The sequence below is a fragment of the Mustela lutreola genome, chromosome 11 (assembly GCF_030435805.1).
Source record: "Mustela lutreola isolate mMusLut2 chromosome 11, mMusLut2.pri, whole genome shotgun sequence".
NCBI lineage: Eukaryota > Metazoa > Chordata > Mammalia > Carnivora > Mustelidae > Mustela > Mustela lutreola.
Window position 1 is genome coordinate 93015306 of NC_081300.1, and position 22163 is coordinate 93037468.

The 22163-nt window shown below is 39.3% G+C and overlaps 1 protein-coding gene across 8 annotated transcripts in view; it reads left to right on the forward strand.

Moving 5' to 3' along the window:
• Positions 1-22163, forward strand: part of HECTD4 (HECT domain E3 ubiquitin protein ligase 4) — a 184529-nt gene that overhangs the window by 40651 nt on the left and 121715 nt on the right. For all 8 annotated transcript variants that reach the window (XM_059139623.1, XM_059139624.1, XM_059139626.1 and 5 more), the window contains exons 2-5: positions 13187-13704; positions 18113-18202; positions 18800-18930; positions 21676-21784. In XM_059139623.1, the coding sequence (XP_058995606.1) occupies positions 13187-13704; positions 18113-18202; positions 18800-18930; positions 21676-21784 (848 nt within the window). The remainder of the gene's footprint in view (positions 1-13186; positions 13705-18112; positions 18203-18799; positions 18931-21675; positions 21785-22163) is intronic.

A 22163-nucleotide genomic window follows, 5' to 3' on the forward strand; every position in this document is an offset into this window, starting at 1 on the left:
CAAGACAAGGAGTTTTCAATTTAACTGGACAATGCCAATTGTTTTCTAAGGTGTTTGTGCTTATATTTCCACCAGAAATGTATAAGAATTCCTATTGCTTCACATTCTTGTCAGTATTTAGTACCATTGTATTTTAGTAATAGGAGATTTTACTGAGCAATTTTGTAAAACCTAGTATGATCTTTTTTCTCCCCTGCCTCCCCAAACCTAGTTTAAGTTTTGAAAAATTTAGATCAGAATTCAAAAACAAAAACAAAAAATTGAGCACACTAATGTAAAAGTGTTGATATTAAAATGATATAATAATGAAATTCAAGGGTTTGGTTAAACTTATGGTATGCTATATTATACCTGTTACTTCTCTTGCCTCATCTCCCATCCTGTGAGTATTTTCTGTACGTGCCGATCCTTCTCTAGAATATTATCCAGTGATTCTTTGGTACTCATTACATGACTTGGCATACCCTTGTGTCTTTTGGTTTATTTCTATTTTTATTCCATCCCATTTTACAAAATCTTGTTGGCTAAAGATAGATTGAGCCACCCAGGCACCCCTTTACCAGTCATTTAAGCATCAGATTGGTGATTTTGGCTCAGGTCACATCTCATAGGTCATGGGACTGAGCCCCACATCTGACATCTAACTCAGTCGGCTTGGGATTCTTTCCGTGTTCCTCTGCCTCTCCCCGCACTTACACTCACACATAGGTACTTTCTCTCTCTCTCTCTCTCTCAAATCTTAAAAGATTATAAATTTAGATCAGTAAAATAGCATTGGGGGAGGGGTAGTAACTATAACCTATTTGCTCAATAAGAGTATAAATAAGCGTATAAATAAGAGTATAAGTGCATAAATTTTGAAGGAGCAGATATTAGTCATCAATCCCAGAATACATATTAAAATTGATTTATGAAGCTTATTTTTGATGATAAATCTATTGCTCACAGAAACAGTAATTGTACTTTAGAGGTGAATTGCATGTGAATTGCACTTTAAATATAATTTTAAAATGTATTTTCTCATTTGATTAATTTTTCTGTTGTGTTTCGTAAGAGTAAGCTTTTAAGCATATCGGAAAGTGGATTAATAGTTGTATGTAAACAGTTTTGAGGGTCTGAAAAGTTTCTGTTAGCAAAATGAAGTGGCAAATCGAGGTGATTTAGGTAGATCTGTTTTAAAAGACTGCTGCTTTGAATAGAGCCCTAGCATTGGAAGAAGAAATCTTTGTCATTTATAAGAACTGTGATAAGGAGCCATCTTGTCTCTTATTATGGCTAGCGACAGGCCTCTTCACAACTCCTGTTTTGGTTTTGACAGCCTTAAAAAAAAAAACCCAACTTTTTAAAGAAGATTTTACTTATTCATTAGAGAGAGAGAGAGCGAGAGAGCTAGCAAGAGAGAGCAGGAGCAACAGGGAGAGGGAGAAGCTGGCTCCCTGCTGAGCTCCATCCCAGGACCCTGGAATCCTAACCTGAGCTGAAGGCTGTTGCTGAATCAACTGAGCCACCCAGGTGCCCCCTGCAAACTTTACTTACTTAGGAAACATCTGGGAAATCGCAAAAATGAAAATTGCATGATGGATGTCTGTGTATCCTTCACAAACTTCAACAGTTTCAGCTATACTACCTACTTCTCTCCAGTATTTTGAAGTTTATTTTTGAAGTATATTTAAATCCATGACCATCACTTATTAACATAGCGTTATACTAGTTTCAGGTGTATGGTATAGTGATTCAACAGGTCCACACATCACCTGGGGCTCATCACATGTGCACTCCCTAATCTCCATCACCTATTTAACCCATCCCTCCACACCCCTTCCCTCTGGTAACCATCAGTTCTCTCTTATTTTTTCCCCTTGGCTAGTTTGTTTTGTTTTTTCAATTCCACATGGTGAAATCATGTGGCATTTGTCTTTCTCTGACTTACTTCACTTACACTCACCAGCTCCATCTGTGTTGTTACGACTGGCAAGATTTCATACACCACATATTCTTTCTCTGTTCATCATTCAGTGGACACTTGGGCTGCTTTCTTATTTTGGCTATTGTAAATAATGCTGCTGTAAACACAGGTTTACATCAATCAATCAAGTAATGTAGCCCTTCGAATTAGTATTTTTGTATTCTTTGAATAGATAACGCAGTAGTGTGATTCCTGGATTATAGTTCTCTTTTAACTTCTTTGAAGAGCCTCTGTACTGTTTTCCACTGTGGCTGCACCAGTTTGCATTCCCACCAACAGTGCCAGAGGGTTCCTTTTTCTCCATATCTCTGCTCACACCTGTTTTCTTGGCTTGTTGATTTTAGCCATTCTGACAGGTGTGAGGTGGCCTTGTAGTTTTGATACGCATTTCCCTGATGAATATCAGGCACCCATTCATGTTCCTATTGGCCATCTGGATGTCGTTTTTGGAGATGTCTGTGCATGTCTTTTGCCCATTCTTAAATTTGATTATTTGGGGGGGGGTATTGAGTTTCATAAGTTCTTCATATATATGTTTATGTATTTTGGGTACTAATCCTTTATTGGATATGTCCTTTGCAAATACCTTCTCATATTCCATAGGTTGCCTTTTATTTATTTTAAAGATTTTATTTATTTGGCAGAGAGAGATCACAAGTAGGCAGAGGCAGGCAGAGGGAGAGGGGGAAGCAGGCTCCCTGCTGAGCAGAGAGCCAGATGCAGGGCTTGATCCCAGGACTCTGAGATCATACCTGAGGTGAAGGACGAGGCTCAACCCACTGAGCCACCCAGGCGTCCCACAGATTGCCTTTTAGTTCTGTTGTTTCCTTTGTTGTACAATAGCCTTTTATTTTGTCCCAAACTGTCCCGCAGTCCCAATAGTTTATTATTGCTAGAAAGAAGTTGTTGTAGCTAATGTCAGAGAACTTACTGCCTGTGTACTCTTCTGGGATTTTTACAGTTTCAGGTCTCACATTTAGGTCTTTAATCCATTTTGAATTTATTTTTGTGTATGGTATAAGAAAGTGGTCCAGTTTCCTTCTTTTGCATGTTGCTGTCCAGTTTTCCTAATACCATTTTTTGAAGAGACGGTCTTTTTTCCCTTTAGATATTCTTTCCTGCTTTGTCAAAGATTAATTGACTATATAGTTGTGAATTTGTTTCTGGGTTTTCTGTTCCATTGATCTTTGTGTCTATTTTTGTGCCAGTACCATACTATTCTGATTACTAGAGCTTTGTAGTATAATTTGAAGTCTGGAATTGGGATCTTCCAGCTTTGCTTTTCAAGATTGCTTTGGCTACTTGGGCACTTGTGTGATTCCATACAAATTTTAGAATTGTTCTAGTTGTGTGAAAAATGCTGTTGGTATTTTGATAGGGATTGCATTAAATGTGTAGATTTCTTTGGTAGTGTAATCATCTTAACAATATTTCTTCTAGCAGTCCATGAGGGTGGGCTGTCTTTCCATGACCTATCACTTTATCCATATATATTTCAGTATGTATTTTTTTTAAGATTTTATTTATTTGACAGGCAGAGATCTCAAGTAGGCAGAGAGGCAGGCAGAGAGAGAGGGGGAAGCAGGCTCCCTGCTGAGCAGAGAGCCTGACTGATGTGGGGCTCAATCCCAGGACCCTGAGATCATGACCTGAGCTAAAGGCAGGGGTGACCCAACTGAGCCACCCAGGCGTCCCTTTCAGTATGTATCTAAAAGATTAAGACTCCTTTAAAAATCATAACTACAATAGTATTTCAAATCTTTAAAAATTAATGATTCCTTTAAAGGGCGCATGGGTGGCTCAGTGGGTTAAAGCTTCTGCCTTCGGCTCAGGTCATGATCCTAGGATCCTGGGATTGAGCCCCGCATTGGGCTCTCTGCTCGGCAGGGAGCCTGTTTCCCCTCTCTGCCTACTTGTGATCTCTCTGTCAAATAAATAGATAAAATCTTTTTAAAAATTAATGATTCCTTTAAATTATGCAGGCGGTGTTCACATTTCCAATTGTCTTATAATTCTGCTAAAATTTTTTAAAGATTGTTTGAATCACTATCTAAATAAGAGACACACACTGAGATTGACTTTTTTTTTTTTTTTTCACTTTTTCCTATTTTCTTGCCCCTCCTGCCTTAAACTTTATTTGAAGAAACTTTTTTCTGGACCATGGTTTGATCAGATTTAAGTTTGATTTATTTTTTTGGAGGGGGTGGGTAAGATTATGTCCCAGTGCGGGATGTATGTTCTTATCAGTAGGCCCATAAGATCTGCTGATTTCTTATGATGTTTGCAGCTACTAAAGCTAAATGCCTAGATCTGTTAAATCAAGATAGCAAAATGGTAATAATTGGTCATATCGTTATTAGCTGGAATGCTTCTGTAAAGGGAATTCTTCTTTAATTGTTTGGTTATCTAGGTGTACAGTTCATATGAGAAAGGCAGAATAAATGTTGGAATCTTTCCCTGTATTAACCACTTTTCCAAAATGAGTTGGTTTGCCAACATCATCCAGTGGTGGTTTTTCTTTCTCATAATATTATAAGCTTGTGGGTTTAAGTGTATTTGTGTTTCTTTTTTCTTTTCTTTTTTTAAAAAATGTGTTTCTGTTCATTGAAGATCTTGTTCTTATTGATAAGGCAAATTCATTGTTTCTCAAAGTACAATTTTCCAAAGATAGGTGAATGACAGATAAGCCCATGAAAGATGCTTAACACCATTAACCATCAGGGAAATGCAAATCAAAACCACATGAGTTACCATTTCACACCCACTTGGATGGCTCTAATCAAAAGACAGATAATAACAAGTGTTTGCAATGATGTGGAAAACAGAAATCTTCATATATTGCTGCTGGGAAAGTAAAATGGTATAGCCACTTTGGACAACAGTTCAACAGTTCCTCCCTAGGGTGAACAGAATTACCATAGGACTCAGCAGTTTCACTGTTAGGTTTTTATCCCTTGTGGTTATATACTGATGTCCGCACAAAAACTTCAGTATTCAAAGAAGCGTTATCCATAACAGCCAAAAAGTGGAAACTCCAATGTCCCATCAGCCAGTGAATGGATAAATAAGATGTGGTCTATCCATAAAATGGAGTATCATTTAGCAGTGAAGAGGAATGAAGGGGACAAATCCTGAAAACAGTGCTACATGAAAGAGTATTCACAAAATACCACAGATAGCAGAATTCCATTTCTATTTGAAGTGAAGAATAGGTAACTTTGTAGAGTAGGTTAGTGATGGCTTAGGGCTAAGAGATCTGGGGGAAAATGAGAGATTTCTAATGGGTACAGAATTTCTTCTGAAGGTGATGGAGACCTTCTAAAATTGTGATAATGACCGCACAGCTCTGAATGTACTAAAATCCATTGAATTTTGCTCTTTAAGTGGATGAATTTCATGGTATGTGAATTATAATAAACCTCTTAAAAAATTTTTAGAGACTACCCAGAGTTACCCAGAGAATCTGCCTCAAATGTAGATTCCAGGGCACATCTTAGACTTCTCAAAACAGTCTTTGTAAGTGGAGCCCAGGAATCTTTTTTTTTTTCTTTAAACACATCCAGAAGTTGTGATTTACACTGTTTAGAATTATTATCAAAGTTCTTCGTTATGCCGTCCATCCCTGTAACTTCCTACTTTTGTGGCTTCTAGAGCAATACACTCGATTTCTTCCACATGATAGCCCTTTAATTTTATGAAGGTTGCCCCCTCCTCCCTTGCAGGCCACGCATCCCTAGTTCCTTAACCATTCCTCATGTGACATGATTGCCAGATTAGTCAAATCACCCTCTTCTGGACTCCTACTAGTCTGCTAATGACTTCTTGAAATGAGGTACTCTGAACTGAACGGGATATTCCAGTTAGAGTTTGACCATTGCGGAATATAAATGGGATTATTATCTCCCTTGGTCCCGATAGTGGAATTCTTCTAATGCATTTTAAGATTGCATTAGCATTTTTTAAACAGTGTTGCCTCAGACCACGCATGTGTTTAGTTCCATGCCTCCTTTACCCTATCCTCAACACTCCTGGCTTTTATCTAGTCAGGATTTCCTTCTTTCAGGGTTATATGAAAAAATTCCCTTTCTTGATGGTGATCTAGTCAAAAATAAGGAAACCCTAACGGTTGTTGAGCAGTTTCGGCTTTTTCAGAGAGCTCCCTGAACTTGTGTTTGACCTTAGCTGTGTAAATGAGGTGGGTGTTGGCTTCAGTTTTACAAAGGTAGAAATACCGACCAAGTGAGTTTAAGTAAAATACCTAAGGGGAAATTGTTACTTGCGGAGCCTGAGCTGGAACCCAGTTCCCCTAACTCAGTGGTTTGAAATCTTGGCTGCACATTGCTTTCACTTGTGGAGTGGAAAAAAGCCTGGGTCTCATCCCTAAATATTCTGAGTTAATCTGACTGGAGTGGGGGCCCACTCAGGAGTATTGTTTTAAAAAAAAGCTCCCAAAACAGTTCAGATGTGCAGCCAGGGTTGAGAACAACGGCTCTAGCTCATATTTTGGTGTTCCCTTCTTTCACTACACATATTTTCTTCATCTGATTAAAAGGCTCTTACATGGAAGAGGAAGAATTTTCTGTTGCTCCAGAAGGCAGATTTATAATTAGTCCAACCGAAGGAGGGTTACTCAGAAGTATAGTGGGAACCAGATGTACATTCTAAGGGAATTATTCTTGGAATTAATGTATCATCTCATTTGTTAATTTATCAAATATTTATGTGCCAGACACTGTGCTAAACTCTGGTGTTAGAAAAGTGAATAAGCTCTGGTTTTTCCCCTTTTAGTACTTGGTTGAAAGAGGGGACAGACTGGGAATAAACAACATAGTAGTGTGGTGTTACGCATATTAGAGTTACAGGGTTTCCTTCTTTGTTACATTTCTCTATTTAAAAAACCAGTGGTTTTTGTTTTTTTACTAAAATATATTTATGCTAAGGGTTTGAATATATCACAGCCTGGTAATCTTTACGTATGTGAAGTAAGCAGTTAGCAAATGTCATTTCAGAGAGATTTTTCCTTCACTCCTAACAAATCATCAGTCTATTCCTATTGTGAAAGAGCAGACACATTTTTCCTTACAGTTTGTGGTGGATCCTCTGATAGAGATATGTGCTGGATACTGTGGAAGCACGTAGTAGCTAATTTTGGAAAGGAGAAGAGAGAGAGTAAGGAAATCAGAATTTTTCAAAAGTAAGTAGCAGAGCTGAATTTTGAAAGGTAGGAGTTGGGCTGAATAGGGTGAACTTTTAAGCAACAAAACCAGGAGATGGAAAAATAGGACCCTGGTCATGAGGACATGACAAAAGATGAAAGCTGGATAAGGGCAAGGTCAAGTGGAACTTGAATTGGGAAAGTGATTTCTTAGATAGGGAATTCTCAGGAGTTTTTGTTTAACTACGCCCAACATGGGGCTTGAACTCAGGACCCAGAGTCACATGCTCTACTGACTCAGCCACCCAGGTGCCCTGAGTCCTCACCAGTCTGACAATCCTGCCATCAATAGCAGGTGCGTGAAGATGTGGGCGAGATCACTGAGTGCTGGAGCAGGTTTTACAGGACTGAGCCTAAACCAAACATTCTGGAAACCAGTCAAAGGCCATTCTAGTTGAGGTACCAAGCTAGTGGCTAAAACTCATGAATTAAACTGTGACACTTAATCGTGTTGTCTGTCAGTCAAGTAAAAGATCCTTTTTAAAAATCGGAGATATCAAAAAAGCATTCAAATGAATACCTATTTCCAGGATCAGATATGTAGCTTCAGGGTTTAATTTAATTGATAAGCGATCCACTCTTGAATTAGGCTTTCATATTAGAGATAGAATTCCATCCTTGCACTCACAATTCATTTACTTGGTTCACTTGAGATCTTACATTCTGTGAATTGCCATATGCAATTCAATTTGGCCATGATTGCCATCTTCATAATGTGAAAAACAGTGGGAAAATTTGTAGAAGGGTTTAAAAAATGCACTCTAACATTTGAGAGGATTTCAGTATTCTATAACCTTTCCTTACAAATTTTGTATTGGGTTTGCAAGTCTGGCCAGTTGATCTGCTTTGAAATAATAACCCAGGTATAAATTCCTTTTATGCTGACGGGTACGTAGAATGAATTGGTTAATGTACCATAATGGGGAGCACAGTAATGTAATTCATCTGTCGGAGCTTGAGTGATCCTGAGTATCAGTGTATGTGCTGCGAGGCTGGCACAGTCCTGAGTTTTAAGTATCCTTTCATTTTGGAGAGTGAAAGGTTTTATTGTTCATTCATAGCTCCCAATATCTGTGGCCTTCCCCATCCCACCATTCAGTCTTCCCTCCTAACCAGGAATCTAATCAGCCCTGTGTTTTTTGCTGCCAAAGTGCAACAGATGGAACTCGTCAGCGGATTTAAGGACAGCATATCCTGTGGTATGGTGATGATTTTTTGTCAGCTGTCCCCCCCCCTCCCCATTTTAAATATATCCACTGTGTCACCATTTGTTTGACTACCAGTTAAAGATAGCGTTTGCTTTTCAAAAGTATCCCCTGTAGTTATGATCGCTTAAATATGAACTATTTAACTTGTCATCACTGTTTGTTTGTTTTTTTAAATAGAGAAAAATCCATGTTTCTATTACCACAAATACTAGTGACCTTTCAAATTGAACAAGCATGTTTTACATAGTCCTACTTATAGGGCATATATAATTTTTCTGCTTTATCTTTGGTTTTAACTTGCTTAAGTTATTGCATAATATTCCATTGTCCTATGTTTTAATTGAACACTTCCCTTCTCTTCATTTGTTAAAAATATTGTTTGTTTGACAGAGACTGAGAGCACAGCGTTGCAGGTACTGGGAGAGGGAGAAGCAGGCTCCCTACTGAGCAGGGAGCCTGATGCAGGACTCCATCCCAAGACCCTCAGGTCAGGACCTGAGCTGAAGGCAGACACTTAACCGACTGAGACACCCAGGCCCCCCTTCCCTTTTTATTTGTTTTAATTTTTAAGATTTTATTTAAGTAATCTCATACCCAACGTGGGGCTTGAATTTAGAGCTCCAAGATCAAGAATCACATGCTGTACCAACTGAGCCAGCCACGTGCCCCTGAACATAGCTTTTTTTTTTTTTTAAAGGTTTTATTTATTTATTTATTTATTTATTTATACAGAGAGACCCAGCAAGAGAGGAAACACAGTCAGGGGGAGTGGGAGAGGGAGAACAGGCTTCCAACAGGCTACCCGCTGAGCAGGAAGCCTGATACAGGGCTGTTTCTCAGGACCCTGGGATCAGGAGTAAGCCAAAGGCAGATGCTTAATGACTGAGCCACCCAGGGGCCCTGAACATTTATTTTTTGGATGTTAAGATTTCGTCTGCTTTTTCCACTATAATGAAACTTCAGTATATTTATTTCTGGAAAAATTTTTTAGGTTAAATTCTTAGAAAGGGGTTACTCTATTTCAGAGGCAGGCTCTAATACATCTTTTAATTTCTTGACAATTTTAGAGACTTACATCTCTTTTCTGAAGAGTGATATAGTTAGAAATTAATATTTACATTTAGGGGGAATACAATAGTTCATGCCCTAATCTTTTCTATTAATTATTGGTTTAGTTAGTTTCTTTATTTGTAACATTCTCTACTACTTCAAAAGCCTCTCTGCTTTTTCTCACTATGACGATTACTTGAAATGCGTGTTGACATTTCACATTTCACATCACGGCTGGAAGGTACATGCTCTTGTATTTTTCCACATGGAAAATGGAAAGAAATTGGCTGAAATGAGTTGATCCTCTATAACTACTCTTACGTCAAATATTGGAGTCTTGTTCAAAATTTGGCTGGCAAAGAATATTTTGCTTACCTTCTGTTAGACTTTCCAGAATGATTGTTGTTGTCTTAGATTAAACTTGTGTGTCATGTAGGACTTTAAAAAAAAAGAAATTAAGGCAACACATTACTTTGAAAGTCATTCCCTTCATTGGGTGACTCGTTATCCCTGAAGTAGTTAGTGACCCTTGCTTCTGATTAAGGATGATAGGGGATCTTCCCTGCTCCTTAAATACTTTTCCCCCTTTTTAAAGTGAAAAGTATTCCTTTCCTAATGACATTTTGGATTTTTTATCTTCTTTAAAAGCAGTTACTGAGAGCAGTGGTTTTTATATGAGGATCTGAGACAAATCATTTAATATTCATAAGTACCAGAATAGATCCTTCATCGCTGATGTACTAAAGCTCAAAGGTATGATGTCTTTATGAAATGATTTTTGGCCATGACCTTCAACTTAGAATTCTGAAAAACAGCAGTGTAGCGCACAGTTCTTAGTTTTCATGAGGGGCCATTCCAATGGAATGCTGAGTAGCCTAATGGATTTCTGAAAGCATAGTGTGCCTTAGATACTGCTAAATCAATAAACATAAGTCACTTAAGTGTGTATATCATATAATATTTGGTTAATTATAACTCAGATCCTTTCAAAATCCTTTTTGGAATGCCAAAATATAGCTGAAGTACTTATAAAAATAGAATCATAAGAAAAGTGCAGAAGTGTATTATAGAATTTTTTTCTAGCTAGTCTTAATGTTTGGAGTTAGCTCTAGATTCTGTCATAAACATCTTTATACAAACCATGAAATACCACATATTAGAGCCACTTATCTTTAAGATGGATAATAAAAGGAAATAGGTAGGTTTAATGTTACTGAGTTGTTCTTTGATTCTTGGTTCTAATAAAAGTCTGTATTGAATTTTTTAGTACTTGCTTCATATAAACAAAGTAGATGATCAATGTACCATAAATAAAATGTGTGAAACTTGTATGTGTTTCATATGTATTTTATATCAAAGAGTAGTATTGGGTGGAAATCACAAAAGCAATATTGGAAAGCTCTTAAATTCATTTTAGATGTTCATAAGTAGGAGACAAAGCTTTGTGATTTTTTTTTTTAATTTTTATTTTATTAGGGGGAGAGAGCATGGGTGGGGAGGGGGTGCTGGAAGAAGTAAAGGGAGAGGGGAAGCAACCTCCCCGTTGAGCAGAGAGCCCACACTGGACTCTGTCCCAGGACTATGGGATCATGACCCAAGCAGAAGGCAGAGGCTCAACCGACTGAGCCACCCCAGTCGCCTTTTCATTTTTTTTTTTAACAACATTAAAATCATCTCAGTCTTTAGTTATTGATTTTAATGGTAGAGGCTGGTTTTTGAGGGAAGATCCTAAAAGGAGGGGGGAAATAAAGGCAGTCTGACTTCCTTGAATATTGATTACAGCTTCAAGGTAAATGGTTGCCCTTGAAATGTGAGGGTTTTTTTGTTTGTTTTTTTAAGGAACTTGAGTTATTTTATCTGCTGCCATGTGAAAAATAAAAGGGTGATCTGTGTTTGAATCCAGTTAAAAGTTAGGAGAATACAGTTTGGTATGACTTGATGGTCAAAGACAATTAAACACTGTTTGCTCCTGTTGTATTAAAAACTAACTAAAAATGGCCCTTGTTCTTAATTTTAATACGACCTGCAATATAGCTGTACCCAATGATATCTAGTGGAACACAGATATAGCCTGGTTGGAATTTTTTTCCTTTTGTTTAGAAATTATCATATAATTAAATAGCCCTTTTTAGGGTAACCCCCCTAAATTCATACTGTTATATGAATTTAACACACCTATAGATTCAGGATCCCACCACCACCACAATCAGGATACAGAACAGCTTTTTCATTCCAAAAAATTTCTTTATACTATCGTTATATTAGTCCTTCCCTGCCTATTCCCATGACCTCTGACCATCACTGATCTCTTCTGTATCACTATATAGTTCTATTTTGTTTTTTCCAGAAAACCCTTTAAATGGAATCCTACAGATGCAACCTTTTGAAATTGGCGGTTTTCCCTCAATTCAGTGCCACTGAGATTCATTGAAGTTGTGTATATCAATGGTTCTTTTCTTCTTATTGCTAAGTTGTTGTTTGAAATCTTATGGCATTTGGAAGTTTTTTCTGATCTGATAGGGTGGCACTGAAATTCAAATTACTTACCGTTTTTTTTTTTAACATGAACTTTTTTTTAAAAAAATGAAGTACATTTTCTGAATTGAAATTATTTATTTATAAATAGGCCCCACACCCAACATGGGGCTTGAACTCATGACCCTGAGATCAAGTCGCCCACTCTATTGACTGAGCCATCCAGGTGCCCCAGAATTTGTTGTTTAAATTGAACATTTTTTCAGTTCAGTGACTTGCATGTATAGCTAAGCAAGACCATTACTGTGTTTACATTGTTCTGGATTGGGCTGTTTTCAAGGGCAAAGTTTGAGGTAATAAAAGTATTTTGCAGGTTTCTGAGAGAAATAAAGTGATCTATAACCTTTCAAAATGTCAGTGCCAATGACGTGACAGAATTTTCTTTGCTTTTATTTCAAATCTCTTCTCACCCTGACTTTCTGGTCTACTGAGAACCAGATACCCCTGGCGCCTGGTAGTCAGTTTTAATGTGCTTGCTCCTAAAGTGCCCTCCTTGGTTCCTTACAATGGTCTGTTCATTTTAACCTAGTTCTATGCATATGCTTTTTGCATCATAAAGTCCCTTTAATTCTTTATCTTGATAGTTGGTTCCTTTCTTAGGATTAAGGATTTAATGGTTTTATTCTCCTAGTGGCTGAAAATCTAGAGGCCTCCTGGTAATTGTATGTTTTGGCAAGAAAATAGTGCTTCCTTGATCAGTATGAACCGAATTAATCTATACCATGTTACCAACTGAGATAATAGATTAACAGTAGTAAGAATGGAGTGTTCTTCAAAATCAAAGACCAATACAATATCAATGATTTAGGAGTAGGTATATTCGATTCTGAAGATGAAATTTTGTTCTTTTCACTTACAGTCCACTTGGTAATGGGAATTAGACTTATACCTCAAAAGCATTTAACAAGGACCTGTACCTCAATTTTCTAAAAGTACTTGAATTAATTTCCGACTTCATACTTAACTGTTTTCATGATTTGTGCTCTTTGACCCAGGCCTGATATTACTTTTAACCGGGGCACTAGCAGAAACGCCACAGAAAAAAGTCTCCAGCAAATACCTGGGTTTTACAACACCTATTTTCATATTTGGTTCCAACTAAGATGACTTATGTGGACTTTTTTAGATGCCATCGGATATATTTGCTGGAACTGATGAAAGCCATGGTGAAAAACTGTACATACCAATCTCTTTATTGTTCCCTCCCTTTAGATTTTAACGTTTGAGACCAAGAATCCGACGGAATTAGCCGAACGTTTGCGCTCCGTCTGTGGGAATCAGAGCAATGCGTATGCCCGCCTGCTGGAGTACCGCCTGAATGCCTTGCGAGGACTGTGGAATGCCCAGCGCCAGCTGGCCTTGGAAGAACAGCACGAAAGAGAAAGTTCGGGTGACGAAGAAACATTGGCTCTGCTCAAACGCCAGGGCTTGTTGCAGCAACCTGAGCAAGCTCCCTTCACATCTCGGATGGGGCTCCTGCTGGTCTTCCCCCTTATCCAGTCCCAGAGCAGAACGGACCCCTCTCTCTGTAACATAACTGCTGAGGTGCTATTGAACTGCCTTCGCGACTGCCAGCCTTTGAGCCTGACCAAGGAGCCTGCTGACTGTCTCAATGGAATTGAAACTTTGCTGTGCTCCTGGCTAGAAGACACTTCGGACACCGGCCGACACATCCCACATAAGCAGAAAGAAAATGCTGCTGCTGCTCTGGTGGCTTTGGCGTGTGCCAGGTAAGGACCAGCAAATGGACCACCTCGTAGCCTTGTGACGGCTACTGCTGGGGGGGTGGTGAGGGCGGGGGGTTGTGGAGTGAGAGGCGGGCCTCTGTGATGGCAGTCTGAACCTCCAGTAGTCCGTCTTCGTTGGCAATATTGAATTTCACAGCCTCGACGGTGCATAAGATACTTTCACCAAAACTTGGCACCAGGACCCTGAGCTGGAGCCCAAGTTCAAGTGTTTGTTGTCTGCCACCCTGTGATAAAGCTGAAGCGGCTTAAAAGGGGAGAGCCAGCCCTTGCCGTATCTCCTCACCCCCTTGATGATTAGTGCTTTAGGTCCCGCAGTTGGTGGAGGATGGTTTATCTCTATTTCTCCTCGAAGGATGGCCAGAAAATTGGTAGAGCTTTTAATTTCTTCGTTTTTTCATTTTTAATTTTTTCAGCAAGTGAGTGAGTTATTATTACCCGGACTCCGTTATGCAGGCTTGGTCACAAATTATATTTCTGGACCATGATGCTTGCTTCCATTAATTTAACTGAAAGATCTCTCTGTATGTGTCCAGATTTAAAGATCTTATTTATTTGACAGAGAGAGATGCACACACAAGCAGGGGGAGTGGATGGAGAGGGAGAAACAGGCTCCCTGCTCACAGGACCCCGAGACCATGATCCAAGCTGAAGGCAGATGCTTAGCCAATTGAGCCACCCTGGTGCCCCTGTGTATGTCCAAATTGAATAGTGTGCCGTCCTTTTTGTGTAAGCGGATCTAATTGATCTAATTGTTGATCTGATATCAATAGGAAATGTTAGAGTTACTTTTCCAGGAGGGGGTCTCTACAGTCTCTTGCCCAGTAACCTGTATGTGTGAGAAAAAGGTTCACTGCCCTTGCTTTCCTTAAGCTAGTCGTCTAGAGACCAATTAGGACTGTGGTCTGACAGATTAGTGTCATTAATTAATGTCATTAATCTGTCCTTCTCGCTTCAGAGTTCTTTCCTTTTTTTTTTCTTTTAAGCAAAGAATATGTGGAAAAATTCTTCTTGAAAGATTACAGAATTCTTGGTTATAAGACTTCTTCCCCTATTTTTATGGTTTCAAAGTTGACCTTTAAATGGTTGACTCTCAAACTACTTTTAAGGCAAAATGGCACCAGGATTAATTGTCAGTTTCTTTGCCCTAAGCAAACTGTCCTAGCCTAGTTTTAGATCCCTGAAGGCTGGTTGATTGTGGAAATCCTGACAGGAGCTTAATTCTGGAGACAGTGGGTAGCACTGAATTAAGTTTTCCTGGAAAGGCTTTATATTAGATTGGTATCTTGTATTTGTGGAAGACCATTTTAGACCCTAAATAAACTTGTTACCAATACAAAAGTCCCGTTTTTGTATTGGGGCACCTGGGTGGCTAAGTCGATTGGGCATCCAACTCTTGATTTTGGCTCAGATCGTGGTCTCATGGTTGTGAGATTGAGACCCATGTGAGGCTCTGTGCTCGGTGGGGAATCTGCGTAAGAGTCTCTCTCTCCCTCTACTCCTCTCTCCCCTTCCCCAATGCATGTGTGCATGTTTACTCTCTCAAATAGATAAATAAATTTTTATTTGTATTCACTTTTAAAAAAGATTTTATTTCACAGAGTGCAAGAGAACACAAGCAGGGTTTGTGGCAGAGGAAGAGGAAGAAGCAGGCTCCTCCCAAGCAGGGAACCTGAAATGGGGCTTGATCCCAGGACTCTGGGATCGTGATTTGAGTGAAGGCAGACGCTTAACTGACTGAACCACCCAGGTGCCCTTAAATCTTTTTTAAAAATCCCATTTTGAGAAAATTTAAAAACTTTTTTTTTTTTTTTTTAATATTTAGAGAGTGAGACCATGAGCAGAGGGAGGAATAAAGGGAGAGGGAAACTCTCAAGCAGACTCTGCTGAGCTCTGAGCCCAACATGGGGCTCAATCCCATGACCTCGAGATCATGATCTGAGCCAAAGTCAAGAATCAGGCACTTAGCCAACTGAACCACCCAGGCCCCCGAAATTTTGCTTTTAAGTAGAATTCTTTAGATAGACTTGGAGTGTTAGGAATAATCATCAACTTAGTTTTAAACATTTTTATTTATTGAATATGGAATCAAACTTTTTTTATTGTGCCCACATTCAATCTGATGATTACTGAAATTGTTTCATGTGCTTGATATTCCAAATTCCACTCAGAAATGTTGAAATGAATGTTTTTATTTTCTTCATGTTTTTTGTTTTGTGTTTAAAGATGATTCCTATACTGCTAATATTGTCACCTCTTTCTGGACTTTCTTTATATCAGAAGCCTTCACCTTTTCAGTTGGTCATCTACTTTAATGAAGTTATTTGGCACATATTATTGAACGTTTGAGATTGATGCTTTCAAAGACAACATTTTCAAAATATTATTTTGAATGTTTACTTGTTCAGCCAATTTATTAAGTAACTTTGCCAGGAATCTTGCTGATTCTTAGGAATATAGTGATTAGTGGTTTCACACTTTGCCGTTGAATGGACTCGGGGTGATTCATTTTGTAAATAATTATTGCTCATTTACATTGTGCAAGGTACTCTCATAGGCACTGGGGATACAACAGTGAGCAAGATGGTTGGTCCCTCAATTGCAAAATTGACCTGAATCAGATAACTTCAGGGGGCTTTTCATTTATAAGAACACATGCCAGGATCTTTTGATAGAGAATGATGAGGGGGGTGGGGTGAGACAGCATTAGCTGGAGATACCAGGGACGGCCTTACTGAGGAGGTGCCCAATGAACACAGGCCAGGAGGAGGAGAATGAATCAACCAGACATCAAAAAGCCAATGATGGTGTGTTCTGGTCAAGAAGAGCAGCAAGTGGCACAACCCTGATGTTCTTTTTTGTGCTTGGGGTGGCTGAGGGGGCCAGCACAGTAACCCGGGGGCTGGAATACAGTGGGAGAGAGAAGGGGCAGGAGAGGAGCTTGGCAGGGCTCAGGTCATTGTAGGGGCTTAGGAGCCGTGGAAGGAGTTTGAATTTTATTCTGAAAGTGTAATTCAGTCTGGCAGGTAATAATACCTTTACAGTTGGTCCCAAGTGTTCCCGTGTGCTTTTCCCCTCTATTTTAACCTCCCTGCATGCCACAGAGATGCCACTGTTGGACAGATGAAGAAGCAAAATCCACAGGATTTAGGTGACAGGGTTGAGATGGTGTAGCTGGTGAGTGGCATGAATCCCAACTTGAGATTTTAGACCCTCTCTGCCACCTTCCTGCTTTATATTCTTTGGGTTTGATTCTGTGAGCACCAGGGGGTAGTGAAAGGGGCAATTAAGAGGACTTCAAGCCTACTCAGTCCAGTGTCGGGTGTTCCGTTTCTTCTGGGGTTGAGGCATGTGATACCTAGCGATCCGAAGTCGGCCTATCTGATACAGGCGGTCATCTAGTTCAGGAAATGTTCTGTGGTGATTTATACTTGGGATCTGGCCAGGTAAGTCCTGTGCATCTTAAAAGTGCCTTCTTTTAGATCCCGTTGGCCATATTCTAGATTTCCCCAAATCTTGAGGCTTGGGAACCAAAAGGAAATTGGGTAGCAGTGAGCTCGGCAAGCATTATAGTCACGTACTTCACAGCAAGGGAAGCAGAAGGAATACCCCGCTAAGCACAAAATACTTATTTCAGGGGCTTCTGGCTGGCTCAGTCGGTAAAGTATGTGACTCTTGGTCTCAGGCTCATGAGTTTGAGCCCCACATTCAGGTAGACTTAATACAAAATATATGTATTATTTGAATGTATTCCTTTGCAGTCATACTTCATGTGATGGAGCTTGGGGAGATGTTATGTGAAATGGATGAACTTAAGGGTGCCTGGGTGGCTTAGTCGGTTAGGCATCTGCCTTCAGCTCGGGTCATGATCTCTGGGTCCTAGGATCAGGCCCCATATCAGGCTTCCTGCTCAGTAGGGAATCTGCTCTCTCTCTCAAAATCTCAAAAAAAAAAAAAAAAAAAAAAAAAAGGACTTAAAGATATTTAAAAATGAAGGCTGGAAACACTGTTAGACTTTAAGTATAACCCCCTTCTATAAAACCTCTCCTCTAGACTAGAGAAGGACTTCATGAAATGTTTCTGAAGCATAATAGCCACGTGTTTTTTTGTGTTTGAGCCTTAGGTTTTGAACCTTTATTTTGGGAGAAAATTATTTACCTTTCCAAATGCAGGGAGAACATCCTAACTGGCATAATTGGTGCTGCTCACAAAGGGACTTTTTGTGAGAGCCAGTGGTAATCTGTAAAAATCCAGTATGTTTGGTACAACAGCTCTTCTGATTGGCGGAAGCGGATAGACCTCTTTTGGAACACTCTCTTGTGGTTAATAAAATTAACCTCTTTGTTTGGCTTTCCAGTTTTGATGATTTCCTGTTCCCTCCTTTTATTTTTAGGGGATCCTTGAAAACTTTCGTTCATACGGTCCATCTGTTACAGAAACAGACTGATCTGGGGTCCCTGCCTGTAGCCGATGTACTGTATAGGTAAGCTATCACTTTGGCTCCTTATCCACCGCCCCCCACCCCATAAGGAGGATCTGTGCATAAAGCCTTTCAATAGGTACATTGCTAAACTTACCAATGAGTGATTCATATTTTAAAACAAGTGTATTGTCATATTCATCTTAATAATTTTGTGTTCTCTTCCTTCTTTGAAAGTATTCCTAGAGTATACTAATTCTCATTTTTTATTTTGTAGGTTTTTAAAAAAATGTAATAGCTTATAATGAATTATTATAGATTTTAAGGTATGTTAAGGTATAAAGGAGAAACTGAAAATCATTCATAATCTCATTATCAGAAAATAACCACTCCTAATGTTTTGATATGTGCCTCCTAATTGATACCCTACCCCCCATCCCACGCGTATATAAAACCTATACGTATTTTACACATAGCTGTATTTTTATTATGACATTCCTGTAAGCATGGCTTTATAATTTTTAAATTTAAAAATGTATTTATTCCAGATGCAGATTTGCATAAACCTATTTTAGTTGTCTGATCTGTAAGATGACTTTCATTTTCTTGCTGAAATGGATGGTCTCTGTGTCTTTGATTCTCCCATCTCCTCATTTTTAGGCTGTTGCTTTTGGAAGGGGGGCCTGGATCCCCCTCCTGTTTGCTCGGTGGCAAACACATAGTATCATGGGGGTATGAAGACATGTTGCCTGCTCCAGATAGCAACACTGGCTCCAGTTCTGAAAATAAAGGTAATTTAGGGGTTTTTGCTCCTGTGACTGAATTGAAGACTTGAAAAGAGTGCTTTTTAGATCATTGTGGCAACTGATTTAGATAAAACTGTGTTCCTTTTAATTAAAAGCTCTAGGTTCCTATACAGTATGTTCTTTGTCTGCTTTATCAGTAAAAGTGTAAAAGCTGATACTCAGTGAGGTAAGAAAATGGATAGGTTCTGCTATCGCAAGGAAAAGGTATCATCTATATACTTTAGCCAAGGAGGCATGAATTACTTAAGTTGACTCCTGGGTATTTGTGTTTGAGCCTGGGAGCCTCAGGTTGAATTTTTCTATCTGTAAACAGAATATCAGGTCTTGCTGCCTGAGCCTGATGCTGTTTCCCTTAGTGATGTATTAGGAGTGTTTTGATAAACCTTCCCACCCTAACCCCCCCCCCGCCCCCCAAAAAAAGAGAGAGATTGTTCAAAGGAGCATGAATCAAGTATTCCCATGATCTGGATTAAAATGTTCTTACGTTTTCATGAGTATTCCATACCAGTTCATGCTGATTTCCATGAAAACGGCAGCAGCCCTCTTAATTGCCCTTCACTTGCCTGGCCTGTGGGATGGAGGATGCCTCTCCATTTTGCGTGGCAGATGTACCGAGTGGTGCCACGGCCCGGCAGGCCAGCCGCTTCCAGGCAGTGTGCACGCTGCCGCTCCCACCTGGGAGTTGCAGGCTTGCCAGGAGTCCACTCTGCTCACAGACCTGTGAGCTGTTGTAAGTGCTGTCGTGACTATCATTAAACATTGTGTAACTGATGAAATAGGAATTTAAACCCCCCCAGGAAATTGTTTGTAAAACATTCAGTTTTCTTATGGAAAGACTCAAAATGAATCTCTTAAGAAATTGACATTAATTATGTATGGGATTCACAGCCTCCTCTGCTCACCTTTCCATTTAGAACTGTTGATGGGGGCAGACTTCTGGGGCAGCCAGAAGGGCACGGGGTACAGTCTAAGCAGCTGACCACTTGTGCACCCTTTATCCCGGGGCCTGTGTCTGCTTGTGTCCACTGTTGTTAACAAATAGTCACATGAGCTAGTAAGAGGAACTGGTGAGACTTTTGGATATGACAGAACTAGAGTCAGTGGGAGAAGCAAAAATGCCTGCAACTGCAATACCCAAGAAGTTCTTAAACTTCACAGGCCAAAAGTGACATCTTCAAACAAAATCAAAATACCTTTGTTTTCTCCTTTTTACTTCAATATCTCCCTCGGAGTAGTTTCTTACTGAGGACAATGGTGTTAAGCTTATCTACTTGTTTTTCACTCTCTTGTACTTTTTGTTTTGCTTCCACCTAGAGAGTCTTTTTCTTTCTTTTTTTTTTTTTTCTTTTTAAGATTTTATTTATTTGAGAGAAGAGAGCAAGAGAGCGCATAAGCAGGGGGAGGGACAGAGGGAGAAGCAGGCTCCCCACTGAGCAGAGAGCCCCATGCAGGGCTTGATCACTGTGACTCTGGGATCATGACCTGAGCCGAAGGCAGATGCTTAACCACTGAGCCACCCAGGCGCCCTGAGAATATTTTTCTTATTTAAAAAAAAAAAGTAATCTTATTCTTAATATGGAAACATTCGACAGATACAGAAGTTGAGTGAATGCTTTAGTCAACAATGTGTACTGGTTACTCAGCTTCAGCAAGTATCAAGTCCGGGCCAATCTTGTTTAATCTATCACTTTGACTCCCACCCCTTGTCAGACTTCTCAGAAGGCCTTGAGCCTCAATCTAAAGAAGGGTGGATAAATGGATATTTATGTTGCAAGTTAAAATATTTGAGGGAAATTAATGTTTTAGAAATGATTACTCACAACTACTGATTGCTCAAAAAAACCATTAAAGTTGCAGTGGTCTTGGATCAGTAAACTGAATTCTTAACAGCATACTCACTAATATGAGTGTTGTGGTGTGGGTTTCCTTTAATATAACAAGTGGTAGCCAAACATAGTGAAAGGATCATGAAAATACTGAAAGTTTTATAAGCTTTCTTTTTAAGACCGATTCTTTAGAAGGTAAGTTAGTAAACCATTTAATCGTTCTTTAGAATGATACTGTTTGTTTTAGCTGGCGGAGGATATAGCTAAGGGGAAACCTAGTGGCTGGATGGGAAGTCCCCAGAAGCAGATCTGAGTTCCATGTATTTCAATGGAAAGATAACATAATATCATTTGCCATTTCTGGAGCTTTGATTTTTGTAGCAGCGAGCACATGGGTGTTTACTTATTTCATTTAACCATCACGGTGACTCTTGAGGTACATATTATCCTCATCTTATGGACGAAGAAACTGAAGCTCAAAAAGGCCCAAGGTCAACTAATAAGTGCCCAAGGCTCTTAAAAGCTCACCTTTTAAACTACAGAATCATTAGTGAAAGTACTGTAGTCCTAGTCCTTTCAGACCAGAATTAAGAACGCATAAATTTGACATTTTTGCTATTCAAAAAAAGAAGAAGAAAATTTTTGGCAGGCAGAACCAGGTTCTCCTGCTAGTATCTCTCTGACCTCTTTTGCTGATCTTGGTTCCTGATCCCACATGCATTTTGAATGTTTGATTTGGGGGTTGGAGCCGTCTTTCCTGGAAGTCACATTGAAGCACTTATTTTAGAGGTGGGAGATTCTCTGTCACCCCACCTCCTAATGGCTTTTTCATTAGAAAAAGCACGTTTATAATTTCACTAGAAAAAAGCATGTATATAATTTACCTGTGAAAAAACGATTTCAGATGCTGACTTGGGGCGCTGTCTCACGGCAGATGGTCTTTACCTGTATACTACTAACTCAGTTGGAAGAGGAGTAAGCAAATTGGGGTCTGGATTACATGGTACTCTCAGGTCAGTTGCATGGAACTTGCTGAATGATTTGGCTGGAACATTTCCTTCCTTACATAAATCTCTATGAAGAAGACACATGGGAGGCATACTCCTCCCCCCACCCAAGACTGACTAGTAACTATATAAGTGCAAAACTTCATGTAATTCGGGTTTTCTTGCATTAGTAGACTCTTGTTCTGTTAATGCATTTCAGCTTTGTTTTGACTCTAAAGAGCTATGGTAGCCCTCAGGTGATTGTTTCTAGCCAAAAATTCCTCTGTGATCAGAATTACTATAATATTAGTGATTTCTCCATGTTGATGAATGGACGTTTTTCTAGTTAAGTCTCTTTGTGCTTGGATTTCACATTGGATTAACAGTGCTTTACAGTTGGGATATA